The sequence below is a fragment of the Daldinia loculata genome (assembly GCF_022478755.1).
Source record: "Daldinia loculata strain CBS 113971 unplaced genomic scaffold F4817scaffold_68, whole genome shotgun sequence".
NCBI lineage: Eukaryota > Fungi > Ascomycota > Sordariomycetes > Xylariales > Hypoxylaceae > Daldinia > Daldinia loculata.
This window is the reverse complement of record NW_026054922.1, coordinates 36,864-64,259: the sequence shown is the minus strand read 5'-3', so window position 1 is coordinate 64,259 and position 27,396 is coordinate 36,864. Positions and strand designations below refer to the sequence as shown.

At 47.6% G+C, this 27,396-nt stretch overlaps 10 protein-coding genes across 10 annotated transcripts; 5 read left to right on the top strand and 5 right to left on the bottom strand.

The window, feature by feature from the left end:
* F4817DRAFT_350054 (uncharacterized protein) lies at positions 1–1,416 on the bottom strand. Its single transcript, XM_049304900.1, has 2 exons — positions 496–1,416; positions 1–410 (listed from the first exon to the last, which is right to left on the bottom strand). Exons 1-2 carry the CDS (start codon positions 701–703, stop codon positions 313–315), a joined length of 306 nt encoding a protein of 101 aa, XP_049155085.1. The 5' UTR covers positions 704–1,416; the 3' UTR covers positions 1–312.
* A 1,801-nt stretch (positions 1,417–3,217) lies between these two features.
* F4817DRAFT_255920 (uncharacterized protein) lies at positions 3,218–3,950 on the bottom strand. Its single transcript, XM_049299216.1, has one exon. The coding sequence runs from the start codon at positions 3,758–3,760 to the stop codon at positions 3,299–3,301; it is 462 nt and encodes a 153-aa protein (XP_049155084.1). The 5' UTR covers positions 3,761–3,950; the 3' UTR covers positions 3,218–3,298.
* A 1,741-nt stretch (positions 3,951–5,691) lies between these two features.
* On the top strand, positions 5,692–6,423 carry F4817DRAFT_319854 (PMSR-domain-containing protein; the record flags this gene model as incomplete). The annotated part of the gene is made up of 2 exons (XM_049301109.1): positions 5,692–5,974; positions 6,074–6,423. The coding sequence occupies 2 exons, from the start codon at positions 5,692–5,694 to the stop codon at positions 6,421–6,423; spliced, it is 633 nt and encodes a 210-aa protein (XP_049155083.1).
* Positions 6,424–6,616: 193 nt separating this feature from the next.
* F4817DRAFT_255911 (uncharacterized protein) lies at positions 6,617–8,632 on the bottom strand. Its single transcript, XM_049299215.1, has 2 exons — positions 8,500–8,632; positions 6,617–8,437 (listed from the first exon to the last, which is right to left on the bottom strand). The coding sequence occupies exons 1-2, from the start codon at positions 8,529–8,531 to the stop codon at positions 6,871–6,873; spliced, it is 1,599 nt and encodes a 532-aa protein (XP_049155082.1). The 5' UTR covers positions 8,532–8,632; the 3' UTR covers positions 6,617–6,870.
* Positions 8,633–9,208: 576 nt separating this feature from the next.
* On the bottom strand, positions 9,209–10,948 carry F4817DRAFT_350045 (inhibitor of apoptosis-promoting Bax1-domain-containing protein). Its single transcript, XM_049304899.1, has 2 exons — positions 10,088–10,948; positions 9,209–10,030 (listed from the first exon to the last, which is right to left on the bottom strand). Exons 1-2 carry the CDS (start codon positions 10,642–10,644, stop codon positions 9,544–9,546), a joined length of 1,044 nt encoding a protein of 347 aa, XP_049155081.1. The 5' UTR covers positions 10,645–10,948; the 3' UTR covers positions 9,209–9,543.
* On the top strand, positions 10,924–13,629 carry F4817DRAFT_350043 (uncharacterized protein). Its single transcript, XM_049304898.1, has 2 exons — positions 10,924–11,116; positions 11,173–13,629. Exon 2 carries the CDS (start codon positions 11,502–11,504, stop codon positions 13,230–13,232), a length of 1,731 nt encoding a protein of 576 aa, XP_049155080.1. The 5' UTR covers positions 10,924–11,116; positions 11,173–11,501; the 3' UTR covers positions 13,233–13,629.
* A 29-nt stretch (positions 13,630–13,658) lies between these two features.
* F4817DRAFT_350036 (uncharacterized protein) lies at positions 13,659–15,638 on the top strand. The gene has a single exon (XM_049304897.1). It carries the CDS (start codon positions 13,924–13,926, stop codon positions 14,902–14,904), a length of 981 nt encoding a protein of 326 aa, XP_049155079.1. The 5' UTR covers positions 13,659–13,923; the 3' UTR covers positions 14,905–15,638.
* Positions 15,639–18,022: 2,384 nt separating this feature from the next.
* F4817DRAFT_255774 (RNI-like protein) lies at positions 18,023–21,594 on the top strand. The gene has a single exon (XM_049299214.1). The coding sequence runs from the start codon at positions 18,638–18,640 to the stop codon at positions 21,509–21,511; it is 2,874 nt and encodes a 957-aa protein (XP_049155078.1). The 5' UTR covers positions 18,023–18,637; the 3' UTR covers positions 21,512–21,594.
* A 954-nt stretch (positions 21,595–22,548) lies between these two features.
* F4817DRAFT_350031 (FAD/NAD(P)-binding domain-containing protein) lies at positions 22,549–24,918 on the top strand. The gene is made up of 4 exons (XM_049304896.1): positions 22,549–23,311; positions 23,401–23,964; positions 24,017–24,085; positions 24,174–24,918. Exons 1-4 carry the CDS (start codon positions 23,291–23,293, stop codon positions 24,744–24,746), a joined length of 1,227 nt encoding a protein of 408 aa, XP_049155077.1. The 5' UTR covers positions 22,549–23,290; the 3' UTR covers positions 24,747–24,918.
* Positions 24,900–27,106, bottom strand: F4817DRAFT_350029 (MFS general substrate transporter). Its single transcript, XM_049304895.1, has 3 exons — positions 26,715–27,106; positions 25,772–26,655; positions 24,900–25,722 (listed from the first exon to the last, which is right to left on the bottom strand). The coding sequence occupies exons 1-3, from the start codon at positions 26,862–26,864 to the stop codon at positions 25,197–25,199; spliced, it is 1,560 nt and encodes a 519-aa protein (XP_049155076.1). The 5' UTR covers positions 26,865–27,106; the 3' UTR covers positions 24,900–25,196.
* Between the last annotated feature and the right edge of the window lie 290 nt (positions 27,107–27,396).

Sequence of the window (27,396 nt, the reverse complement as noted above, 5' to 3'; positions counted from 1 at the left end):
CGCGCTATTGGCAAAGACCCTTACATAGTATTGTAGTAGTACTGTAGTAGGCAGGTGGTGTTGTGGGTCTAGTCCGCCAGCCATCGTGAAGTTATTGATGGATCGTGCATTAGAGCCAAATTAGGATTGATATTAAAGTTGTTAATCCACACAGACGATCCATCCCTCAAGGGACCTTGGACCCCCCAGCATACAATTTCTAGTCTAGCTTCCCCAGAAACGGAGGGGAGAGCCGTCACTTTGAATTTATTCTTCTATCAAACGCATCAAACGCACAATCTTCTCTTCGTCGCCTCAGCCACAGCTACAGCTTCAACTTTTAATATCTAAACACTCCTTCACGTATTTACATTCCCAGCTCAACAGGAAATCCAGAGAAACACCGAACGCAGCATCCCAGTATAGTGCTCGTAAGTTGAACCGACCCACGACTCCGTACGGGAGGAAAAAAAAAAGAAGGAAAAAAAAAGGTCTTGTCTGACTTGGCAGCAATAGGTGCACCTAATCCGCCGGCTATCATAGCATACATACATCCTACCCAGAGGAAAACATCATATATATCGACAATATGCAGATGCATACGTGTGGCAACTGTGGAACCGAGTACACGACAGGCAGCTGTTGGTACTGCCATCCTCAAAACAAGCCTCAAGTACCTCCTATGCCTCGACATTTGGTAACAGCACACGCGACACATACCCATTAAGCGGATGAAGCCGTCTCAGCGTTGATATAAGGGGAAGAGAGCGTGTGTTGGGTTAAAAGGAAAGAAAAAAGGACGACTTTCAATACGGGGTCCCACGGCCTTGGGACCAAAACCACTCGTTTAGTCTCTGAGGAGACTGCTTCACGAGACATGTTATTTCTCCGTTGCACTTTGCGTCTTTGCTCGTCCGCTGTTCGGTTTGGAACAGCACACACACACACATACCTAGACGTCAATTCGAGCTTTGGCGTAACGAATCTGCAACGGCACCGGATTCCCTAATGGACATCAGTGCCAGTATCATTTATTTTCATTTTAAAACTTAGAGGCCCCTGGGAGCGCCTCATCGGCCTCTGCTTCGAGGTCTTGATTTGCATTTGATAGCCTTCTGGCTAAAGCTTTACGAAGAGATGATCAGTGGGTTATTGAGGGATTATCAGCACCTCGGAGACAGTTGGCATTTTACCGGCGTTATATGATATCACTAAAGGGATGGGCATATTAATTGAGGAAAAAAAATTCACGATTGTTCAAACGGAAGCATTAATTCATTAGAATTCACCCCCGGGCCTAGCATGCGATACCTTCACGATTAAGGATGTCAGGCGCATCACACTAAAATAAACTCTTTATAGCTTGTGTCTACACTCTTCGAAGTACTGTAGTGTCGCTATTGCTTAATTCTAATAGAATGGTATTATTATCTATTATCTCAATAATCATTACATCGTGACATTAAGCTTCAAACCATTGACACCACCTTCGGTCTAGCATGGCAATACTCTATTACGATTTAGCAGTATAGTGAATCTAATCAATATCTACCATTGTTATTAATAGCGTACTGCTCGTGAACTTGACGGAGTATTTCCCGTAGCTTAGTCAAACTTCACAGCCGAATGCGACTTAGACTGATCTAGGCGCGGCATCTATTGATTACGTCGACAAGGCAATATAAAGGCATACCGATTCCAGCATACCGTCATCAACCCGCACGATACTAGCTCCAGGAACATCGGGATTTCAGCACCGGGAAGTCTTAAACACGATCCACCCAGCCGCGAACCCGCATGAAGAAAAAGCGTCCGATAGAGTAATATAACATGCAGTCCCGAAAAGGGCGAAGTTTTCTATAAATAGAGCTTCTAGACCAGACCCTGATATGATGTCCTCCCAGGATGGGAATGTGACACGTACATACATACATACATACATACATACATACATACCTAGTATATAGGTACATACATATATGCCCATGTACCAGATTTCTACATACATACATAGGGCGGACCCCTATCCGGGGAACTTCGAAAGCTTATTTCATTTAGCCTTTTTGGCTCGATGCCCTCCCCTTCCCCGTGGGGACGGGGCTCCCACGTATCACGACAGGGCGAGGTGGATGGATGTTTGAGGCGACAGCAAATTCGGAAGGCCAACCCGGTTGAGTACGTACTCTGTAGCAAGGGGGACGTCGTACAGACTACAGTATACGGATCTGAATTTTTGTTGACACGGGTCGGAGGTTTACATACAACAATAGTACATCTTGGGTGTCACTGGTCGAAATTAGATATAAGCCACGAGTTGGAATGTTAACTTTCCGAAGCTATGCATAACTATCACGAATTTGTCCAGAGTAAGTCTCATTTTGAGTCGGAATATCGCCATTGCCAATTCGTAAAGAGAGCCTTGGCTGGCATGTATCATATTAATATTAATTACGAATGCTGTGTCACCTCCGAAAGATACTATGCCGTGCCGTGGCAGCCTTATGTCACCCGATATTATCGTGAGATAAGGTTGCCGGGATCACGTTACCTATAACAAAGTTCTAATGCAGTTTCTTAAGCGCGAAAACTGCCCAGTTAGTCGTCCCAGCAGATCCTAGGAGAGGATTTTAACGAGATCGACTGTTTTAATCCTCTATTCACCTCCACGTTTCCGTGCCTTTTCTCTTCGAATTTGTCTATCCCCTCGCCCTTCGAAACCTTGCCAATTTGGTGAGTTGGAGGGTCTATAAAGATTTATATGTAAGCAACCATAAGATAAACGAACTAATGACTGCGGGTCGAGATTCAAAAGAACATGGCTACAAAGAGCCTCATTTGGAAATATTAACTAAGCTTATATATGCACCTAAATATATAATGGCACGGTGAGCTCCTGAGCTGATCCGATTCCGTCCCGGTTAATAACTGCAACTGCTGTTGCCAATGATATATGTATATGCGTATGTATGTGTAATCAGCACAATCAAACCGTTACACCCATACTCTCCCTCATCTCCGCGACCCTGGTTCAAGGATCCCGACCCGGACCCCGAGTCCAGGCTCTTCGTATCCGTATCACGCGGTCCCGGCACACATCACCGCATATGCAACCGCAATTAGAATCACTAAATATAGCCCCAGTATTATGTATACAGTAACCTAGTGATTACTGGAATTGCGTGGTGTTCTATATCCAAAATACACCCCAGCCAAGATCAAGATATCGAGCCCACACTAACGCACCAAGAAGCGAACCCATATTAACGAGCCTATCAAACGCGCGCAAAAATATCATAGACGGTACATGTAGCCCCTAGTGTCATTCGGGCAAGAACGGGTTCTCTAGCTGCTTCTCGACGCAGACGGCGGTGCCCGAGACTGAGACCTGGATGAAGCCTAGGACCTCCTTCTCCTCGAAGTCTAGGCCGACAACGGCGTTCGCGCCGCGCGACACGCAGTCCCGCGTCATTCTTTCAACAGCTTGGTCCCGCGCGTTGTACATGATATGCGTTAGACTCCTAACTTCGCCACCCGCCGCAGCCGCCTTCAGTAGGGCCTTAGTGTCTTTAAGCGCGTAAGTAGTAGAGCCGTATACGGCGCCCAGGACGCGCGCGACGCGGTAACCGGGTAGCGTCGGCATCGTAGATGTCAAGATGGACGGGGCGGTGCAGTGAGGTTCGTATTCCGGTTTCGCGCTGCTGAGGGTAGGCGGCGCGCCGGGGTTCGGGCGGCCGTTGCCGTTCGGCGGTATCATCAACGTTGAGCGACGGTTAGTCAGCATTTTGGCGGTGAGCTTCTAGCGAAGAAGATATAGGGATATATATAGGGGGTTGTCGTTAATGGCGATATACGAGGACGCGGTCCTACAGGCCAATTGCGCAAGCAATTATACGCTTTGGCAAAGAGCAAGCGAGAAGCAGGTAGGGATGATGCCGAAAGAAAAAAAAAAGATTTTGTACTGTGCAAAATGCGAACCGAACAATGTCGATATACCCCTAAGCAGATCGATCTGCCCCAGAGATCGAGTGAGTTTTATCCGATCAGGAGGTAACTACCGACGTCATTATTTGGGTGAGGCCTCACGAAGCGAGCGTAGCAAGAAGAACCGCGTCCGCTTGAAATTTCCTATCGCCTGAAACGCGGTTTGGAACGTGGCACGAGCTATCGTCTGGACATGCCTCGATCTTCTTCTGAATTGCCTTGCGGGCAGGGATCCCCCACAGGGTTCTGCAACGCGCCAAGGATCCCCTTGCCATGGGCGAGACTTGAGGCGCATACAGATACCGGTCCAGCGTGACGGGACTGTGACCGCATTGCAGGCTGCAGACTGCAAACTGTAAACTGCATGATGGACCAAGAAAGCAGTGACGTCGTTGATGGTCGAGGTGTTTGGAATGGCAACACCGTGTTCATAAGAGCTAACTCACCCACGGGTAGAGTTGCGTGGAAAGGGGCATGCTTAAATGCCTCGATTATGCCTTTTCAATGATCTGTTAGAGAAATGATACAACTTGAGAAATTCTCACCGCCAGCCTGAGCCTAAGTTTGGGAGTATAGGATTGTCGTGGTATAGCCAGATGTCATAATATAATACTAGCTGCGCTACCCGTCCGCGCAAGCGCGTACGGGGGGTTCTTTTAAGCCTATTAATTTTTTAAAAAAATAAAATTATTTAAAAAAAAGCCACGGCCACGGCCGTGGCCGTGGCTTGCCCGCAACACAATCCTCCGTAACATCCGCACGTGATAAGAGGTAGCTAGACCTTTTCACGGCCACAAATAGACTCTGGCCTCTAATTGGCTAGCCACACCTCAGCGCACGTCCGATGAATTTTTTGTAAAATCAATTAAATTGCTTCGCCTTTAGATAAAATTTTTAATAATTAATATCGTTAGATAGAGCGCGTTTTGCATGACATTTCTATACCATTTGCACCTTTTGCAGACCTTATGCGATAGAATGGCAAAGGAAAAAGTCGCAAACTGCGGGGCGATTCTAAGTATCTAATTGGTCGAAAAAATTGTGGCAGTACTAATGAAATATATAAGAGTTGATAGTAGGTGACACACACGTCATGGCGAGCTGAGAGATCTTGACTGTTTCCAAATCGATTGAGAGTATTATAAATCATTATGGATAAAAAAATTAAATTATTCTAATATCCCTCCCTCTCGTCCGTCTAACCTAGCCAAATACGAGATGAGGTTATTCGAGTCCAAATTCTCTTATTAACATGGACAGATGGAATCTTAATTCTTCATAGGGCTGAGCTGAGTACCTATTACATAAGATGAAACCCATTTGGAATCTCCAGAAGCTTAGGATGGCACGGACCACATATTTGAGTTCCTTACCCTTTTGTCCCTCGAATTAGATCGCATCATTCCGTAGACGGGTGGCGTCGAGCGAGATTTGTCATTGTTCGCGGGAGGAACGTTCCAAACGTCACCGTTGTGCCCCTCCATTCGGACTCTGATGTGGAATCAAGAACCTTGCTGCATTATGCTACACTAACAGCGCAAACGGGAAGGAATTGATCCGTATTATTTATCTCTTAAGATAAATACAATTATTTCGAACCTATCTCCAAGTTAGCTTCATCAGTTTATGACCATATCGTCAACCGCAGTATATAACAGTCACTATCGTAACCGAAGCCCTTATCTTATCACCGTCGCGCCCGCAATTGTAGTCGCAATCGCAATCGCAATAATGGCCTTCACGATGCCTAACTTCGTATCGCGGTTCTTCCGACCCTTCATGTCTAGTACGCGCTTGGGAATAACCGCTGATACTAACGCGGGCACCAACGGTGCGTCCGTGGTCCCCGAGGGCGCCGAGAAGGCTACCCTCGCCGCCGGATGCTTCTGGGGTGTAGAGCACCTATATCGTAAGCACTTCGACGGCAAGGGTCTCTACGACGCCCGTGTCGGCTACACCGGTGGGGACCTAAGAGGTCCGACCTACCGTGTCGTGTGCTCGGGGCAAACAGGCCGTACGTTTCTCTCCGATTCCTTTTCTTTGTCTTTGTCGTGCCCTTCTCTCTTCTCCCTACTTTTACATATTAGCTAACATGCCTTCGCAACCGCAACAGACGCCGAGAGTGTACAGCTGCACTACGACCCCTCGCGCATAACCTACCGGCAGATCCTCGAGTTCTTCTACCGGCTACACGATCCGACGACGGCTAACAGCCAGGGCCCCGATGTCGGACCTCAGTACCGCAGCGCCATCTATTACCACAGCCCTGAGCAGGAGCGCATTGCGCGCGAAATCACGCAGCAGGCTAGCGAGCAATGGTATGAGGGCGCCATTGTTACCGAAATCGTGCCCGCTGGCCAATGGTGGGATGCTGAGGATTACCATCAGCAGTATCTGCATCATAATCCCTCCGGCTATGAGTGTCCAACCCACTTTCTGAGGACGTTCCCGCCGCTAAAGTGATGTGGAAGACATAAGCAGCTGGTGTAGTTTACCACGTCGTGTCTTGTAACGAATCTAATCATCGTGATACTAAGTCCTTGCCGTGGCTAGGTGTGCGATTTTAGAAAGATGTTTGGAATGTCGCAAAACCCGGTACTTGAGGCATATTAGCATAGATGGACTCAGGAGGGATGGAGGCGAAATGATTCGTGTAGGCTTCAAAACTGGAGGTTGATGTTCTCATATATATGAAGAAGCTAATATTAATCATATGTTGATTATAATGCGGACCTATAGGCTCCTTGCCCTATTTTATTAGATCTCTATCAAAACAGAAGACCTCCCATGACCTTGAAACGCCCACCCATGCATATAAATCCCGCTTTATCGAGGTTGAATTAGTAGGGACATCATACGTCATGCCCTCGAGTCTTCGTGACGATGATACCTGGGCGTGGTATTCTCTCGTCAGTAATCTGCCTCGTCTAGCGGATCCGGATCCTCTATTTGACCCGTTGCCGGATTGAAGGTATGTCCCGAAGACCAGTTGATGTATTTTTCTTTCCCGCTCATTACCCGCGCACTCCATCCGTAGTTGTGCATCCTCTCTATATTGAGCTCGCTGATCTGCGGCCGATAATCGTGCTTCGATGTTATGTCCTCGAATCTCTGACATATATCGCCGTGAATGAAGTCCCGTTTGATCTCTCGGCACGGCCGCGCGTCCCTGTGGCTATCCCATTTCTTACAGAAGTCAATCTTACCAACATCCAACCACGTCGTTAGGATAAAGCCCCAGTTGAAAGGTTCCGGTAAGGGGACGACATCGATGCTATAATCAGCCGTACATTTGCCACAGCCTGAAACATCTCCCAACAGCATAGGCACGTCCATCGGATTCCGTTTAGTCCCAGAGGATAACCATTTCAGTCTTTCGTAGATCATGTGCCCATCCTGTTTTGAAACGTCGAACAACTCGCTACTAAAACAAGATGGCAGATGCTGCACCTCAGTTTCGCCAGTATGATCGGCGGTGCAGAAGGGCTCGATCCACTGCTTTACCATCGGTGCGTAGATCGTATTCCAATTTTGATGATTACATATTGGATGAACCTTGGGCAATGATATAAACGTGTGAGATGGGTCTCGTAGTATCTGCCCGAACAACCATAATGCCAGCACTGACTTATCGATGGAGGAGACCACTTGCTGCTTTCTGAGAATTAGATCATCCTCGCGATATCTTATGCGTAGGGAATACTGAATCATGAATCCCTTTTGGTAAGATGTCTGTGTATTATTGACCTGCTGTAACATATGTCTATATTCAGCACCATGAATTCGGCGTTTTGTAATAGTACGAAGCAACTTCCTAGTTGCACGCGAAGGCATATGATGCTCCATAGACCAATCAATACATTTGGAAGCTTTCTGCGGCGCAAAAGCGCGGTCTTTAAAGGTTAGGAATGGATCGTGGAGCTTTTTGCACTTATAGCAGTAGACGAGGTCTAACAAGTCATAGTCTAAAAGGCTAAGCAGCGTCCCTCGGATCTTAGTCTTAGAGCCATCCGTTTTTTTAATAAATGCGTTTAAAGCTTTATATGAAGAGGCTTCGCTGGGGCCTAGTAGCTCAAGCTCCGTACACGAATGCAAGAAACGTGACATTAGTTCTTTATTGACGAGGGCCAGGCATACGATGTTGGCGTGGGCGAGGTAGCTGGTTATGTTGTCAAACAGCTCCTGGGGAAGAAGTAAAAAGCCAGAAACATTCCGCTCGGATCGATCTTCTCCAGGTGAATGAGTTATGCTAGTCTTGAGCTTTGGCGTATCGCTGTTGGCGTCGCTGATATTGGTCATAGCGGCGCTGGAATCAGCAGGGCTGACTGGGTTGCCGATAGATGACTGATCATCATTATCAATAATAACATCATTAGAATCTCCTCCATCATCGATATGACTCTTGCGCCGCTTGATAGATAATATCTTCAAGATATCCTGTATCCGATGAGATCGCCGTAACTTGAAACAAGCATTACTTTATCAAATGGTCAGCTCTTAATTAGTGACGACGAGACAGCTTGGACGAGAGCAGCTTACTCGAATAATGATTTGCTATTAAAAGGGGCCATATTGTATAGCTGGTATGGAAGAGGGTTCCAATGATTGATATGATTGATACGATTGATCGGAACCCTCTTTTCTTAAAAGAAAGTGACAAATAACAAACGTGGATTTGACCTATACTAAAAGTAAATACGAAATACTGCGATATTTAGGTACATTAACGTGCTATAATGAGGTAGGTATGTAATTGTGAGATATTGCGAGATGTAGTTTGTAGAGGTTGTCGAGCGGCGCAGAGGTACATACATACATGTAGGTACATGGGCTTTAGGTAGAGAGGTACCTTAGGTACCTAATGTACATAACCTCTATGCACCTAAGCTTAGGTACAGGTACATGTACTTATGCGGCTGCCTAGGCGGGAGTTAAATGTCTCTCCCTTCCATTGCCAGAGTCGGGACTCGCGTTAAATTACCTAAGGGTACGAACTATAGTACGAACTATAGGACGAACTATGACGCATAATGAAAAGGGTTGAGAAGAAGATCGGACTTACAGGCCTCTTCATTCAGGTCTCAGCCTCAAATTTCAATGGAATTCCGGGGGTTATCGAATCAGCTGAACCCCTTACCCGTATGTACATACGTGGGTACCTAGCGGTGAGTGGTTGGTGACTCTGTTGCTGTTGCGCGTGTTCGGATTGTCGAGTCACCCGAGAATATCATACTACCAATCAATCTACGAAGTAGCCAGGGGCTGTTCGCCCATGCAGTTCTTTAGGCAGAGTCCTTGCCATGTGATATCGAGATCTTCTCAATTACCCATACATACGATACATATTTGATAATAGTTATTTCCAATTGTTTTACTATTTTTATTGGACTGCATACGCCAGTTAATATGTACATTCGTATAGTCCTAATCCTTATGCTGCCAGGAGAGGAGAGTTTCCATTCTGCCTCTGATACCCAGATTAAGCTAGGCATTATCAACCTTGTACTTAAGCCTGACCCCTCCTTTTTAATTTATCATGATAGCATGCCCGACTAACAAGTCCTTATCCTAATCACCACCTGATTACTTCTTGCGGTTCTGCTGCATCATCAAGATCTGAACCATCCTGATGAAAATGTTCAAGAAGTCCAACTCGAGCGAAATGCTCTCATTGACTGGGTCCTTCTTGATGATACCCTGCTCAGCCAAGCGGGAGTGGTAGAGGATCTTCTGCACATCGTATAGCGTGAAGCCACCAAAGAGTGCCAGACCACCGTACAGCCAAAGGCTCTCCGAGATTGCTAGTGTTCGGACGGCCGTAGCGGGTAGGACGAGCGGGGCAAGACCCGAAACGGCAACGATTGCAGCTCCGGCAAGGAGAGGGCCACCAATGTACAGGTACTTCTCTTGCTTAGCGGTAGCACCCACGAACGAGATAGATCCCATCATCGCGATAGTATAGAGACCGGCACGAGCGATTAAAGCACTGGGAGCGAAAGCGATAAGAGGGGCGATGAAGGCAGCCTGAGTAGCGTTGAACGCGGTCCATAGGGCGTACTTGGGGACGTAGCTGTCTTCTGTTAGTTATCTGTTCATTTTTTATAGGGAATTGAAAGGAACTACTCACTTATCAGGGTCGATAGCTCGAGTTCCGAGCATAGTGCCAAAGCTGAGAGCCAGACCTCCAATAGCTACAACCCACGGATTCGTTACCATTATTCTGTAAACGAAACCGCTCTGAATCATCTGCCGCGCCGTGATACCGATGATGCCGATACCAAGGCCAGTGTGAAGGAAGGTCTGATTAAGATAAGATCGCTCGTATGGTGGCATACCGCCATCCTCTCGGGTCTCGCGGTTGAAAACGACGTTGATTGCGATGAGAGTACCACCGAAAATTGCGCCACCGGTTAGCAGTCGGCGCATCGTCGAGCCAGAGTCGGTCGCGGGGGCAGCAGGCTGTTGTATGTAGGTTCTTGACGATTTCGTAAATGCATTTTTCGGTGTTGTCCGCGACAGCGTTGATACGAGTGTCGTTCGCGATGTGAAAAAGTTGGATGGTCTGGTGGCGGACTGATGGAAAGCTCGGGCGGGAACTACGGTTCGAATAGAGGATTTGGAGATCTCTGGCAACCTAGATGCCAGACGCGCAGGCCCCTGGCGGAGAGTAATCGCGAAGGACATTGTTGCGTGCTTCACAGGTAGGCGGTTATGAAAAGCGACAAAATGAATGATTGAGGTTGGACGATTTGTTCAAGTTGTAGGAGAAGATTTCGAACAATGACGCCGGGTTGATGTTCAGTGGAGGAAATGGCTGATGTAATAACCCACTTAGGTATGACTGGTGAAAAATGATAAGTGGAGGCGGAGAAGGAGCTGGAAAGAGCCGACGGGTTTCTGTAGAAGCTAAAAGCTTCTTAAACCCGGCCCTACTCCGAACATAGGTTAGGTACATTAGATACTAAAAATGCGAGTTACAATTTCCTTATCAAGTTCGTGACGTTGATGGCTCGTACATATGTAACAAGACGCGTAACTTTATTTAGTTCGTACCTATACTTTTTCATACCCGGCTTTAATTCGATTACGTCCACTGAATATCGAGACAACTTGCTTTACAACACCATGGAGCTTCTTGAGATATGCTTTACATTAGGTACCACTCTTCACGAAACCAAACCTACCCAATTCAGGGTTGACACACGCAAGCAGTAGGTACCTAGGCATAGAAGAATTAGAGCACATAACTGGTATACATGATTATGATGAGAACTGACTGACCACTTCCGTAAACCCGGTGCGTTGCATGTAAGCAGGCTCTGGTGTTTCGAGGCGATGCCCCCCCCTCCTCGCAAAGCGCCGTCGCTATTGGCGAAGGCCACAATGTTTGGGCTACGAAGAGGTAGAAGAGACTGAGAGAGCTCTCTTCAGTGCTTTCTCTTCTTTTTTTTATTCTTCTTCAAAATGGCTCAGTATCATTGCTACTCTCCAACTACGCGTTGTATATTCGTATTTGAAGCTTTCGAAACGCTAAAGAAAGGATGTCCGAGACATCGCCCTCCGTGCTTCAATGGCTTCGCCTCTCAGATCGTGATGTCTCTGACATATGGATTGGGTGTCTAGTTACTATATCGGCCAGCACCTTCTTAGCACTTCATCTCAGCGTGAAGCCTTATAATCCTCCGGCGACCCCAGGGTCATTGCTGAAAGGGTGGTGGCTATCCCGTTTTAACCATGAAGTCCGACGGCAAATTCTCTGGACTATCGTGATGGTTATTGCACCCGAACTTATGGTCGGGTTCTCATTTGGCGATTGGCGTGCGGCATCCGTAGGCTCTCATATGTTTAAGACCTTCGGAAAAGGACATGTTCACGACTGGTCCAAGATCCATGCCAGTTTTGCGAATATGGGCGGTTTCAAATTCAAGATGAAGACGGACTCATTCAACGGTGCCCAATCCCGTTTGGTTGATGAGAAGGTCTTGTTAGAAATGTTTAAGAATGCCGGTGTCTATAATACGACCTTCAAAGCCCTAAGGTGTCTCATCGGAAACTATACCATGCCACTAATCTTGTGGCTAAAAAGTATCTCCGAGCGGTCTGCTGAGTATTTGAAGGGTATCTGGGATCATATCAAGAATCTTGCAAGAAGAAAAGCACCAACAGCTCCACCTGACCATAGATCACTAGCTATAAGTTCCCCCACTGAGAACATCGAGCTCGCCGACTTAAATACCCAACTCGGAACCTTAGGAAATAGTCGTCGAAATAGACGTGAAACGGACGAGTCAAGACGAAATGAAACGTCATCGGTGCAAGCAGAGAGTTCGGCATCTCATATCCCAGGCGAGGCTACAAGTTCTATGGCAGCGTCAGCCACTAGTGCTAACAACTCATCTCAACATTCACGCACAGCCAGGGATGAAGAAACGATGGACCTAGTCCATGGTGAAGTAATTCTTTATCTAAACGCGGCGCAGATTGTTGTAGCCCAGTATCTAGAGATTCTCGACGAAGGACCCTTACTAAATGAAAAAGATATCGAGGACAAGAGCAAGAACAACCCCCTAGCGAAGTTCTTCGCAATTCTACCACTATTCTGGTTTATCTTAGGAATATTCATCCAGCTCTTCCAGAATGAGGAACTCACTCAGCTGGAGCTCTCAACTTTTACGTATGCGATCTGCGCAGCTATTGCGTATTGTCTGTATTGGACCAAGCCCCAGGCCGTCGAAGTCCCGATAGAGCATTCAGTTATGACCTCAGATGCCGTTCACTCGATAACCCATCACGATATTCACATTCTCAAATCCTTTAGTGGCAGTTCCTTCCTATCGCGAAACTGTACCCCACCGTTCGGTATGGACAACAGGATAGCAGAACCGTCAGAACCAGTCCCTACAGATGTATCTCTCACCGCGTTTGCTATCGTTGGGTTTAAAGACCAAGCTGTCTTACTATATGATGCTGATCTGGCTAGCATCGCCATGGGTGTGGTATTCGGGGCTATATACTGCCTTGGATGGAACAATACCTTCCCCTCGCACTGGGAGCAACTTGCCTGGCGCATATCATCTTTAACTATAACAGCGTCCCTCATACCATACTCTATCGCCAACGCTATCTGCACAATGGCATTCGGTAGGTTCACAGGCAGTAAGGCGCGAATGACGCATCCCGTGCATATCCTGGCGCTTGTTTTTCTGGGAAGTATTTACGTTGCCTGTCGATTTTTTATGCTATACGAGATGATTCGGGCGCTGATCGTATAGACTTAAAAAGGGAAAGGCTGAGACTCGTGGTACAGGTCGAGGGGAAAATCTGATACGGCCACGATTGTCAACTCTAAGTATCTTCTACTAAGCTTGAATTATACGGATAGAAACAGTGTATGGCGGCATAGGTACGGGGGTTCTTTTAACTATACGAGGTCTACGAGACTGCCATAGTCGATCATATTCTTTTCCACGTTTTTTAGCTTCATAAGCATCCTCTTATTTAAAAGTTTTAAGGCTACCTTTCAGATTCAAGACAAGACACAGGTGGATACGAGGGTTTGACATGGTTCATACTTCAATACAAATATTTGGGGAATATAATAAATTACGCTATCTAACTTGGAAATGAATATATTCCAAGAGGTACAATACTACTTTACCTTCAACAACGGATTTGCCGCATGTCTCATAACATATTTCCTGAAACTTAAATTTTCAAGTCCACCCTCGATAAATTCGAGGACACGAATGTCTCAATATCTCGCAAATCTTCAATGTAATTATATTGTCACGGGATCTGTGCAACAGTCGATTATCTAATATTCTGTAGGTTTATGTAGAAAGCACTTCAGCCCCTCTTGCCGGCATTTTCATTTGAATACACAAACAACACCAGGCACCGTATAAGGACGCGATATATACCTGATAACCTGCGCTGTTGCGCATTTTAGCCTTAGCCTTAGATATGGATGGTCTATATTTTGATACATTTGGCGAATGCCCGATCGATAGCTCTATCCCGACTGATGTCCAGAGCGGTTACTCGTCTTGTTCTGAGGCAGAAGACACCCCTTGTCCCAGATGTCTAAGAACGCGTGGAAAGCTTTGCCGGAAATGCAAACTTAGGTTGCACGCTCATGGCGACGCCAAAGGGAATACCAAATCATCATTAGAACTCGTCTCAGGCAAGAAATCAAATATATCAGATGACTATACCGCGGGACAGTATCTAGAAAGCTTCGGCCTATCGAAGTTTAAGATGCCGCATCGACTTTCATCAGATAATCCGCCCACAAAACATGACGAGCCTGCGGAAGTTAGCGGGGAAGAAACGTCGCACTATATGATGTGGGGGGAGAATAGCCTTCGCGGCTGTAAGAGACGAACCAACAGAGACCTAGGTTATAAAAAATACCAGGGATGGGAGCACGTAGACTACGTGGAGTCGAGCTATAGCAGATATCAAGAATGGAACCGAAATGGAACCCAAGAACGGAGTTATAGCAAGTATGAAGAATGGCATCAGCGGGACTACAGAGAATGCTGGCGCAACCAACATGAATACCGGCCGAAGCGATATAGAGAACGTATTTACTTCATCCAGGGAAGAGCACTACAGCCCTGTCAGATCCGGTCGATTAAACCAGGCGTTGATCGCGACGAACCGCGCTACATGGCTGAGATATGGCAATATACTTCTGGCAAGCGAGCGTCAAGTACGCGCTTGGTACTTTACGGCCTGCAAAGCTGCGGGATATTAACACTGCCATATGGCAGCAGGGTCTATGCTCAGCAGCGAAAGCTATACCTCGAAACCCCTACCAGCTATCCTTGGTTTATACTTTCGAGATGGGCTATAGGGGCGTGTGTAAGGATTGTCGCAATTGCCTACGCACTCTTTTGGTATAGAAAATTCCCCGACCCTGTACCGGAGGAACTGGATTAGTCTCTATCTCTGGAGTAGGAAATTTGACGGGGTATATTTGATTTGATGTGTTGGAATACGTGATAGGTAGGTAATTCTTATACATGTCCGAGTAGGGCTGAAGGAAGCGAAAAGGATGCGGCAGTAAGGTTGGTCTCTGCTTAATTCCTGTACGCCATGTAGGAATCCCGATGTTCTCCTGAATCCTCAGCACTGGTGCTTAGGCCGAATTATAGATAACGTAGTGGTAGGTTATATCTACAACGACGAGTGCTTACCTTGACGATACCTAGCTTTAGGGTTTATTTTTGCTGGCGGGGATCACTAACCCTAAATTCTGCGTATGATTTCTCTTTAACCACCAATGATAGCAGCTATTGACTTAGATAGGGCCGAGAGCATATCAGGCATGATGAATCTGAAATAGAGATATGGTGTAATCCGTACGCCCCTAGTGCGGGATAGATGTGACGGAGGTAGATTCGAGGGATCGTATTTTCACTTTTGGGGGCACTCCGTTAGACTGTTGGAGAAGAGGTAGGCTATAGCTTGGAGCATACATACGTTTGCTCCTTCGTTGGGGGCATATCTTTACGCTACCATGCTTATTGAAATTCACAATTCGAGTAGTTGTACGAACATGACATCGCCAAATTTTCCTAAGAGTATAAGCGTTTGGGGTTCGTACCCGAGCCAGTCAAAATCTGACATATCGCAATCTTGAAATTTTCAAAGCCAGCGCTAGAAATATGGCTGACGTTATCGTATCTACCTGATATAATTGTAGGCCTAGATACCTAACCTGTCTTAAGAGGAAATTCGCTGCCTTCCTCTTTGACACGTTTCGGTGGTGATCTAACCTAGAAACTAGATGGAGAACAGAGGGTTACATTTTAACCTAGACCTTCCCGTTGTAGATCAATAGTGTAAATAAGATGGGTTGTGTACGTGCATCTTTCACGACTCCGGTAGTATCGCAGCCAATACTGTTCAGTCCTCAAATCGCGTATAATCCTAGAGTCATTATATCTACAGCTATATCTTCGGCATTTGAGAAATTTGAGCAAATCCTACACCACCACGGATTACTTACCGTACGCGTCCACTAAGCACTATGGGCGATACCAATATCCAGGAGGGGTAGTGGGGGATAGAAGGGCGCTAGAACTCTTCTCGAAGCTCATCCGAGTCGGGCAATCTTCTTGGGTGTGGCCCGTGTAGTCGTATCTTCTCGATTTGACATGTTTCGAGAGGGCTTCGAGAGGGCTTCGAGAGTGGTGACACTATGTAAGTACATACGTGCCGAATCGCCGACCAAGATTCGATCTACCGTTTCTCCCGATTGCTAGTAACCAAGATCTTCTACTTAACATTGGACGTCATCTACTTCTATCTCATAGCTAATCAATTGGTCTAAAGTCCTATGTTGGTATATCCAACCAACACAGCTAGGCACCTCTCGTCTGATGCTGCATGTATTACCACGAGCCTTTGCGCATTAACGATTGCTAACATGCTGATCTTACAATGCATGGAAGGCGTAAAGAAATTTCCTTCCAAATTATTCTCCCCCCATCCGATCGCATCTTTCTTGTGTTTCCATAACATTGAGTATATAAATAGACCTGTACGCGGGCTGTACGAGGGGAGTGGTAATTAGCACGCTTACTCCGAGAGGGCTGTTGGATGTTCCCAGTATCCTTCCCAGTATCCGGTAGCTGTTTCAGTATATATTATGGGCTTGGCTAACAAGAGTGCGACTACTGCATGTAAGGCGCCTTTGGCCGCAATTCTGGACTTTGAAATAGAAGCCTAAATCCTCAAGTATGTAGGTATCGCAAGTCTTACGCCCCTAATATATCTAAGCACTGCGGATACGCTGTCTGAGAAGTAATTAGAAGTAATCTGGAGCAGGCTAGGTTAGTTAACTCGCCATGGATTTCTAATCATAGCTATATCTTCGTAATACTAACAGGAAGAGGGAACAAGTCCAATGGTTCTGTCGTAATCATGTTTATAGCATCCTTGTTCTTTTGCATGTTCTCTTACCCGAGCTCTCATGGCTTTCTTGTATGTACCTAAGGTACCCAAGCAAAATGGTACCTTGAAAGCTCAGACTGGTATAACCCTGGCAGCCCTGGACCCTACAGTTACTAAGTTTAGTAACTGAATCCTCATCTACGACCCCAGAGGGGTTCCTCATGTAGCCCGTGCATTTCAGGGGTAGTTCGGTGCCAGTATGCGCTCCGTGCTGAGAGCTTCTTTGTCCACGGAATCCTTCCATTCGATCTCCGAAAATCTACAACGCATCATTGTTATGAAATAAGAGAAAAAGCAGCTAGAGCAGGCAAAGTCGATGAAGAGGTCCCACACTCCCCTTACATATCGAGGTAGATCTGCATCAGCTCGACGTGTTTCACCTCCCCGTCATTTTTCTGGCCCTACAGCCTCGACACACAACTTTTCTATACCGTCTTCTCCGCGCTTTTCCTTGCTTAACGCACCTGTTATTAGCAGGTACCTCCTAGCAGTTAAGCACCTAAGCACACCAAGCCCAGCTCCAACCGCACCGGGCTGCGGTTTTCTGCAGCTGCACGCACGTTAAGTCGCATACGACAAAGAGGACGACATCTTACATTACCTACATGCACATCATAATTTGGATTCTCACACCAAAGAGAGTTATCATGTTTCTGAGCTAGCCTTTCTGCTTTTTTCACCTTTAAGTTTGTTCTTGATATTGTTATTATTGTTTGTAGCTCTAGTCAGCGTGCTTCCCCCCCTGAAAGGACAGAGGACCCCCGAACGTTTCTCTTCTCTCATTTTTATTCTTACATGCGAATACGTATGTATATACGCACTGTCTTTGGAAAGTTGCTGTATCTCCAAAGTACCACGAAGTAGAACTTCTCTCGGCAAAGGCTTGCGCCTCATCAACGTTCAGCATATTGGATTAACCAAACTACATTGGCGCACCTTTCCGCTTCCCCCTCTCTCCCCTCTGTTCTATCTCGGGGCAATTGAATTTCAACAGTCTGCCTACCCACCAACCAAGTATTAATTCAAGCCAGGTTCTACGTATGCAATAGATTGTGAGTTCTATATCAACTCCATCACATATCTGGATCTTATTTGAGAGAGTAGAATAACCTAATATAGATTTGCGTTTAGAATCAACTCCGAACGATCTCCGTTAGTAGAACTTCTCGAACCGCACTTATTCCTATGCACGCGACTACGCTCCCCGCCATGTATCTTAGCTTCCTGGCTTGATAACTCTCTCAATATCTCCAAGCAGCGCCACTCGAGTCAGCTCTACTACTAATGACGCCGCGAGCTTCTTTAGCGCCAGAAGCTCCGTCTCATAGAATCAGTTCCGACATATACTTTAGCTCCCGAGCTTCCGCTCTAGTTTCTTTCAAGATCATCGCTCTCCACATGACAGATTAAGGAGGCGTAAAGAGAACCCCAATAAAAAAAAAATAACGTACCCCGTATTTGGCGCTGCTGCCGCATGGGTAACCCGCGATTTCTCGGCAGGGTATAGCAGGAACCGTTCCTTGCCTAAAGTGCCAGATCAAAGTTTCCCCTCAATTTAGAAAGACCAAGGCGATCTGAGGTCATTATCTACTATCTGGGACTATCTAAGGGCTGTTAAGGGGCAAAGAGGGAATAATCGTTCCTCGGAATCCGAAACTGGCGGAATAGGGAGCTTGCACACTAAGCCCTTTACACGAGGACTCGTGAAGTAGCCATGAGGCGGAATAGGGTGCCAGGCTCTCCGCCTTCGCCCTATAGGGCCCTGGCCCACCATCCGGCTAATGGTCAACCTGCCGACTCCGTCTCCTTGATTAGGTCGTTCAATAGTGAGACCAACCCGACCCGGCCTATACGCCCCTCCCCACTTACGGCTTCGACCATCCCTGACATGCCGCTTGATCTTCTCGACCGCATGAGATCCTTTCCACTCTTCATGTCAGCTCCCGAGGAGTTTCTAGTAGCCATCGGCAAACATCTAAGGCCCCAGATCCATTCCGCGCACGATCACGTCTTAACGGAGGGCGACGAGGCAAAAGCGATGTACTGGCTAGTTCGAGGAGTCGTTGGGGTAACCTCGCGGGACGGCGAGGCCGTATACGCCGAGCTCAAACCGGGCTCTTTCTTTGGTGAGATAGGCGTGCTTATGAATATGCCTCGAACGGCGACCATTGTCGCGCGCACGAAATGTCTACTTCTTGTACTCAAGAAGGAAGATCTCGCCCTGGAGCTGCCTGGATTTCCCGATATGGAAATGGCTATTAGACAAGAGGCACATGAACGTCTGACGATTCTTAACAAGAAACGCCAGGAACGGGGACATAGCCTCAAAGTTGCAAACGGGTCGGCGGCTCGAGAAGCTGCTCCCGGCGAGGTATCAACTGGGGATGTGGGTATTATTAAGGAAGGGACCGTAGTAAACCATAAGAAGAGAAAATCTCCTAGTCCGGGAGGGATAGAGGACCCAACAGTAGGAAGTGCATTGGGAAGCGGCCTCGTAAATGTGCGGCAGACACTTAAGGAGCTACCCCTATTTTCGACGCTACCTCCTGATATTCTTCATTTCCTAGGGATGAGTGCGCAACCTAAGACCTATCCACCTTTCACCGATATAATCCGTCAAGGGACTTCCGGTAACGAGATTTTCTTCATCGTGCGGGGCGAGGCGGAGGTGATCCACGATGCGGCCGAGGGGCAGCGAAAACGGATAACACGCTCGTCCGCAATACGGCCACGCCTCAGACAAGGTCAATACTTCGGAGAGGTTGCCAGCCTGGGTCTTTCTGTCCGACGAACTGCGACAGTCAGGTCTATCACAGCTGTTGAATGTCTCATGATTAGTGGTGAGGCTCTGGGCGAGCTATGGAAACGATGCCCGCCAGAAATAAAGAAGCAGGTTGAAGACACGGCAAGGACGCGGATTAGACCGAAAGAAGATGTCGAGATGGTAGACGCGGAGCCGATGCATAAGAAGGGCTCGGTACCACTAGCCCCTTTACGGCCTCCGCAGGTTACGTTTACAACACCCTCCATACCCGCTTCCCCGGTAAAGGATGAGTTAGATCAGATGGAACCAAAAGATCCCGACCCTTTTCTAAGTGTTGATATGGAAAATCTGAGAAACCGACGGCGAGGGTCCCTCGCGCCACCTATACCACCGCCGAACGAACCTCCTAGCACCCCATCAACCAACGGCTTACGTCTACACAAGCTCAATACTAAGTTCAATACTTCTACAACTATCCAATCCCCCTTATCATACTTCTCCCCCGATATAGAAGTACCGGCAAAGAAAGCCAAGATATTTCCCAGCCGGTCGCAACCTATCCAAGACGCTCTACTTCCCGACGATATCCTGGTGACGATATTTCAGTTCCTCGACCTAGCCGAGCTCATTCGGCTAAGACAACTCTCATCCCACGTGCGCAGGCTCCTAGCTACCTCGCCGAAACTGTGTACTCACGTGGACCTTACGTCCTACAACCGCTTTATAACAGATGAGGTCCTCATCAACATAATCGCACCGTTTCTCGGGCCGCGACCGATTTCGATAGATCTTAGCAACTGCTTCCACATCACGGATGAGGGATTCTCTACGTTGTGGAAGGTCTGCGGCAAGCACATCAAGGTCTGGAGGATGAAATCTGTATGGGACGTCTCGGCTAACCAGATCTTGGAGATGAGCGACAATGCTAAGGATTTGGAAGAGGTCGACTGGAGCAACTGCAGGAAGGTTGGTGATAACCTGTTAGCTCGAGTAGTCGGCTGGGTTGTCCCGGACCACCCCCCGCCGAACGCGAAGCAAATTGCGAATTCGAACCCCGCCGCTGCAGCAGCGCGCCTCCGAGCCCAGCAGCGGCCACAGGCGCAGGCAATAGTCCTCCCGCCTCCCGGCACCGTAATCGGTTGTCCGAAGCTCAAACGTCTCGACCTATCGTACTGCAAGCACATAACAGATCGATCAATGGCGCACATGGCAGCGCACGCCTCAAACCGGTTAGAATCTTTAACTCTGACCCGATGTACCTCGATCACAGACGGTGGCTTCCAAAGCTGGGCCCCATTCCGATTCTCTAACTTATCCTATCTCTGCCTCGCCGACTGCACATACCTTTCCGACAACGCGATCGTCGCCTTAGTCCACGCTGCCAAAGCCCTGACGCACCTCGACCTATCATTCTGCTGCGCGCTCTCGGACACCGCAACCGAAGTCGTCGCGCTGGGTCTTCCCGGCCTGCGCGAGTTGAAAATGGCGTTCTGTGGCAGCGCTGTGAGCGACAATAGCCTCGCGTGCGTCGCGTTGCACCTCAACGACCTCGAGCGGCTTAGCGTGCGCGGGTGCGTGCGCGTCACGGCCTCGGGCATCGAGAGCGTGCTGGACGGGTGTGCAAATCTCGAGTGGGCGGATGTGAGTCAGTGTCGCAATTTGGAGGGGTGGATTAGGGGCGGAGGGGTTGCGAGATGGGGGTACGATGAGAGGGCCGAGACTGGAGAAAGCGGTGGTAGGAGGGCGAGCGGGATACAAAATACGGATTATGAGAAGTCCGGAGTTGCATTTGTGGTTGAAAAGGGGGCGGGCGCGCTGCGTTGAACGAGACGAGATGATGTTCGACATCGAAGCTACGCTGTCGAATGAAATTTTAAAAGGGGCGCTGGCTTGCATTACTTACGGCTTTGGCGATCTACGATACGACACTTTTGCGATGTTTGGCTAACTTGTATGGCCGCTGGTCTGTTTTGGATCTCGACAGCTTGTGCTATACCCCTGTCACATCACATGTATGGAGTTGGAGTGTTCGATTCGTTGCTGCGGGATTTTCGTCGCTCAGATTTGGGCTGCGTGCTGTACTGTTTTGGATAGGATATGTGTGGCTATTTGACATTAGGTACCTTATGAATGCATATTTATGTGTTACCATTTATGACGTATCTTAAACGAAGCTGTTTGAATTTTAACTACTTCAAATAGAAGGGTAGCCTATGCGTGAAAGCGAACTTGGGTATTTCAGGTTTATGGCTTGGATAGCCGGATTTTATATTAGACTTTCGTTTACGCTGGGGTTATATAATTGTACGGAATAGGCTTTGGTTATAACTAATATACTTTAGATATCACTTACTCTCGATTTATATCATGTTATTCTACTGGTCAAAATCTAAATGGTTAACAACATCTTAAGCCATTTCAACTTCATGATAGAAAGCTTCATTTGCCATGTGAGATACCTTCTTGCAAACTTGTTCTTTCTATACTTCTTTCGTCGGCTTGTATTGGTTACGGAGGATGTTTAGCTAAGACTTCTCTTATACTGGCTCTCTATACTGTATTATTTAGCAAATCATAAGATAAAAACGAATCAATTGGTATTTACACTAACAACATTTGCCTATCTATCGCTTTACTAGAGATATAAGTGCCACGCCTCGGTTAGCTGCTGCGCAAGTACTGTTAGGCTATATTCCAACAGCCAAGACGCCGGATTCTACAGTGTTTAAGTCTAAAACACCTAGGCTCGAGCTACCATAAGACTTAAAGCTTACGAAGTCTAGATCTAAACCTATAGAAAAAGGAGACTCTGGTAGCATATGGTATGAGGCTATAGGTAGACTAATGCTGTGAAAAAACTACACGCTAAGAATAATGGTTTCCATATTGAATTCCTTCTTTACTACCACTCCTTTCCCAGCCGAATACTTTACTCTATAATACCAACACCCTACTTTGTCCTATAGGCTCAAGTTCGGGGAAATAACTTGACCTTGTGTAATATCGCGCGCCAATTGTATAACTCTTGAGGCTTGCGCTTCGCGACTTGGCCTTTGAGCTTCGCCTATTATAAGGTGGCGTGGCATCTAATCCCGGTTGATTGGTTCCCCACCGTAGTATAAACCGCCCGGCAAACAGCGCCAAATGTCACACACAATACCGCCTCGCATGCCTCTTCACGTCCTCCCCCTTTCCCTCATATCGGGTGGATGACATCACCGTGGATGACCTTGTAGTCCGCGAGTCCATTCAGCCGGCCGTCTCAAGTTGCGCTGGCTGTCTGCGTAGTGTACCCTACCTAAACATAGGCATCTCACGCTCCATGCAGGGACTTGCGTCTAGACTGCGGGGAAAACTATCGGCTCGCTCTATTAACCAGGCACATGGTTTCGGCAAGTGTACGAATACCCTCCCAAGTCGGGGTTCGGGTACTTTTAGGCTAACAAGGGTAGGTAACTAAATGGTCGACGAAAGGATCCAACACGATCCATGAGAAAATGCACCACTGTCAACACGTTTTCCTCACGTTCACCCCGCGTTCCATAGGACAGCCATCCTACCTACGTACATACATCCTCCAGCAAGTCACCTTACCCAAGAATCATGTCACGGCCATTCCAAAAGGTAGAGTCCAGAATTTACAAAACATTACATATTCCCTCCCCCCTTTTTATTTTCGCGGTCGAGACTAATATTAATACCGTCGTTATTAGGTAATTATCGTGGGAGCCGGCCCCTCGGGCCTATTGCTTGCGCTGCTCCTTTCTAAACATGGGATCCCCGTGGAAATCCTGGAAGCCTCGCACGAGCTGGACAAGCAGCCACGGGCCGCTATTTATGGCCCTCCCGCAATCCCGGATTTAAGGCGTGCCGGTGTGATCGACCAGATCCGCAAGAAGGGCATAAGCCCGACGTCGATGTGCTGGCGGCGCTTCGAAGACCACAGCTGGATCGCGGGCATGGACGCCGCTGCGCTAGCCGACTACAACGGCGAGGACCTGCGCATTGCGTGTCTAGTCCTGGACCAGCTAGACCAGTTGATGCTCGATGAGTTCCTGTCTAAGTACGACGGCAAGATCAGTTGGAACCACAAGGTCACGGGAACGGGCCAGGACGAGAAGCAAGCCTGGGTCGACGTCGAGACCCCGGAGGGCACAAAGAAGATTTACGGCGACTACGTCATTGGATGCGATGGTGCGGGAAGCCAAGTGAGGAAGTCCCTCTTCGGAGACGAGTACCCTGGTTTTACCTGGGAGAGGCAGATCGTAGCGACAAATGTGAGATACCGAGCCCTCCCCTAACGCTACGACGGCTAACCCGAGGAAATAGGTCTACTACGACTTCTCAAAGTTCGGATTCAGAGACTCCAATTTCATCCTACATCCTGATCATTTCTACGTGAGTTATTCTGATGCCGCATCATACCTATAAGAAGCGAAAGGGGAGAACTCCCACTTTCGGAAAGCTGACTGAGACACGTATATAGATGGCAGCTAGGCTCACAGAAGACGGGCTCTATAGAGTAACCTATGGTGAATCGCCCGGCCTAACCTGGGAGCAAATGCGCGAGCGTCAGCCGTGGAAGTACGAGATAATGCTACCGGGGCACCCCAAGCCAGACCAGTACAATCTCGTCACCATATCGCCGTACAAGATGCACCAGCGATGCGCGCCCTCCTTCCGCGTAGGCCGGATCCTATTGGCGGCCGACGCAGCACACCTGTGCAACCCGTGGGGTGGCATGGGTATCACAGGCGGATTTGTAGACGTAGGCGGCCTATACGACTGTTTAGCGGGAATTTGGGATGGCAAGGCAGATGAGTCGATCCTAGACCTGTACAGCGAGAAGCGCATTGAGAAGTGGAAGACAGTGATCGACCCCATTTCCCAGAGCAACTTCCGCCGCGTGTCGGACAGCGATCCGGATACTCTTTTGGAGCGCGATCCCGTCATGAAGGCGTGCAAAGACGCCGAGGACGACCTTGAGAAGCAGAAGGGGATGTACCTAAATTTCTTCGACATGCGATACGACTTTACGCAGCATTACAAGACGGCTTGATGAGGTATGGGAATGACGTATTGGGGATATATATCTATTGTGTTAGCAGTGTGTGTCAAATATATCTGCCTCTTCATGTTAGACTGTTTAGAGTAGCTACATCAAATCTCATGTTATAATTACGAGTATTTGGACGTATTGTAGTTCAACAGTGGTGAATTTAACTCTTTTACATCCTCATATTACACCACTAGCGCTCACTGAGCACCTAAATATACCTCATTGCCAAACATTCCCTAAGTAGCGACGAAATTTTAGAGGGCAGAAATGTTAGATAATAAAAGATTTTCCGTAGCCCGAGAAAATATAACAAAATAGGGTATCGTTTTAGTACCGCAAGAAATATATACAATAGTGAATAATAAGGCTCATAACTTCAGTGCTAGCCTCTAGCCGATGAAGGTGGCTCCTCGTCCGAGTTTCTGCTAACACACCCAGAAGGGGGCCCCCTTATAAACTGGCTTTTCCCCTGGATTCGAATGGCAATGTCCCCACGAGGAGTCCGGCCGCAACGAACAATGCACCGCTCGTGTAGACCGGGGCCGATGTCTCCAGATTGGCAAACATGGCAATAATTGGGGCCATAATGCCGAAGATGCGGTTCGAGGTCGCTGTCAATGCATTGCCGGTGCCTCGGTCTTTTGTCGGAAATAGCTCGGGTGTGAAAGCATATAAGACGGCATACATAATATTACTGGTAAAGTTGTAGGCGCAGTTCCACCCCAGTAGACTTGATGAGTTGGCCGCAGTAGTCGAACAATAGAGGAACACACCTGTCAAGATTGTGCTCAAGCTTAAAGCGCCTTTTCGTCCGAAATGCGGTAGTTCGACAAGAGCGCCACCAGCAAGAGCACCAGGCACACCGAGCACGGCAATGATGAGCGAGTTACGGTATGTGATGTAAGTTGACCCGTCGCCAAAATCTACACCACGAGTGCTCTGGATATATGGGAGAAAAGCATTATACAATGGGTATCTACAAGATGTTAATAAGTATAGAAAAGAAAAGCGGCCTATTTACTTACCCGAGACCAATAAAAGCCCATACCACCATTAGCGCCCCTGTGCTATACGCCAGCTTCCCCGTAGCAAATAGAGACCGGATATGAGTAAGATCAATGCTTTCCAACTTACGCTTTACGGCATCATTCGCAGTTGTCCTATTTTCGTATCCCTCCGGTTCGCAGGCTTTTAAATCTTCGACTGTCAACGACGAGGACTTCTTGTTTCGCCGTGCCACTTCATGGACTATGCGCACTGCTTCCTCATCTAACCCCTTTCCCATGAGATACTTGGGCGACTCGTAGATGGTGAAGCAGAAGAAACGAAGAATGAACATGATAAGCGTCAGCCCGCCCATCGTGATCATGAAATAGCGCCAGCCCATATTCTTAGCCCTGGTGCAGTCCGGATCCGTCTGCTGGCAGGTGAAGTTACCCAGCAGTGGCCACGCAATCAAGTTAGCTACAACTTGGGCAAGGGCCCAGTCGATAGAGAGGATAGTAAGTAAGTATTGGTGAGATCCAGGGAGGAACTCGAGGAAGATTGCAGAGTCGACCGGTAAGTTGCCACCAACGCCAAACGACCAAAATGCGGCGAAGACCCCAATGGAAGCGAAATTAGGTGCAGAGGCAGCTATCATCCCCCATACTGCCGTTATACCAAGAGTTAGATTAAAAGCCCATCTCCGGCCGAAGATGTCGCAGCCGAACCCCCAGAACACTGCTCCGAAGAGCAGGCCGATGTTCTGAGCAAGACTTAGCAGCGGAGGGCGCGACGGATGGAATTCATTAGTGATAGACGTGAATATGAGCGACGTGACGATCGGCCAAAGATTGTCGGACGCCCAGCCGAAACCCACAACGATGAAGAGCTGCCATTGGTACCATCCCATGCCAATATCCTGAATCTGTAATCCAAACCATTAGGGGGATACTCCAAGAGAGAGTATTATAGAAGGACTCGTACCGCTCTATTCAAAACTCTCGCTTTGGCCTCGTATACGGGGTCAATTGTGCCCTTAGGGATCGTACTGACATCCTCAATCCCAACAGCAACGTCCTCACCCAGTTGCTGCTCAGTATTCGTATTACCCTTTTCGACTGAACTCTCCGCCATGATTGGCTGGCTTAATAGGCCGACTTTATGCTAAAACAACAATAGTAGAAAACGATTGTAAGACTAACAACGCCGACCCATAACAGACGGGAGTCTGTACTAAAAAATGTTTCGGCGGTCCGCAGCTAGAAAAAGCTTGTCACCTAAATGGAACTCCGGGGAAAGCCCCAAAAGTTTCAGCTACGATCAAGCAACACGAGCTGCATATGACGTGCTTGGAGAATCCTTGCTTATAAATGGTCATATTTACTGGGGCTAAGGTACTTGCAGAGGCACAAAGAAAACATATTTCATAACGGAAAAAGAATTATAAAATAAATATTAATAAGGTATTTAATATGAGCAAGGCTAAAAGGGCAGTAAAGGGGGGTGGTAAAGTGGGCAGTATATGGCCCTATTTAATGAAGTTAGTAAGTTAAGTGTCGCATAAGTAATACATGTAGACATATACAAATTTGTTAGTATGTCCACGTACCTTGGAAACCACCTCCCAAATTCGATGTCCGATTTGAAAGATTGTTTACAGGGCTTA

Bases quoted from the DNA above. Each gene is read 5' to 3' on its own strand.
- F4817DRAFT_350054 (XM_049304900.1), bottom strand. From the start codon at position 703: ATGGGTATGTGTCGCGTGTGCTGTTACCAAATGTCGAGGCATAGGAGG. The intron at 411-495 runs CTATTGCTGCCA...GGTTCAACTTAC, and splicing joins AGCCGGCGGATTAGGTGCAC to GAGCACTATACTGGGATGCT.
- F4817DRAFT_255920 (XM_049299216.1), bottom strand. From the start codon at position 3,760: ATGCTGACTAACCGTCGCTCAACGTTGATGATACCGCCGAACGGCAAC.
- F4817DRAFT_255911 (XM_049299215.1), bottom strand. From the start codon at position 8,531: ATGGCCCCTTTTAATAGCAAATCATTATTCGA. The intron at 8,438-8,499 runs GTAAGCTGCTCT...CATTTGATAAAG, and splicing joins AATAGCAAATCATTATTCGA to TAATGCTTGTTTCAAGTTAC.
- F4817DRAFT_350045 (XM_049304899.1), bottom strand. From the start codon at position 10,644: ATGTCCTTCGCGATTACTCTCCGCCAGGGGCCTGCGCGTCTGGCATCT. The intron at 10,031-10,087 runs GTGAGTAGTTCC...AACAGAAGACAG, and splicing joins CGAGCTATCGACCCTGATAA to CTACGTCCCCAAGTACGCCC.
- F4817DRAFT_350043 (XM_049304898.1), top strand. From the start codon at position 11,502: ATGTCCGAGACATCGCCCTCCGTGCTTCAATGGCTTCGCCTCTCAGAT.
- F4817DRAFT_350036 (XM_049304897.1), top strand. From the start codon at position 13,924: ATGGATGGTCTATATTTTGATACATTTGGCGAATGCCCGATCGATAGC.
- F4817DRAFT_255774 (XM_049299214.1), top strand. From the start codon at position 18,638: ATGAGGCGGAATAGGGTGCCAGGCTCTCCGCCTTCGCCCTATAGGGCC.
- F4817DRAFT_350031 (XM_049304896.1), top strand. From the start codon at position 23,291: ATGTCACGGCCATTCCAAAAG. The intron at 23,312-23,400 runs GTAGAGTCCAGA...CGTCGTTATTAG, and splicing joins TGTCACGGCCATTCCAAAAG to GTAATTATCGTGGGAGCCGG. The intron at 24,086-24,173 runs GTGAGTTATTCT...ACACGTATATAG, and splicing joins TACATCCTGATCATTTCTAC to ATGGCAGCTAGGCTCACAGA.
- F4817DRAFT_350029 (XM_049304895.1), bottom strand. From the start codon at position 26,864: ATGGCGGAGAGTTCAGTCGAAAAGGGTAATACGAATACTGAGCAGCAA. The intron at 26,656-26,714 runs GTACGAGTCCTT...TTTGGATTACAG, and splicing joins CGAGAGTTTTGAATAGAGCG to ATTCAGGATATTGGCATGGG. The intron at 25,723-25,771 runs GTAAGTAAATAG...AACATCTTGTAG, and splicing joins TGGGCTTTTATTGGTCTCGG to ATACCCATTGTATAATGCTT.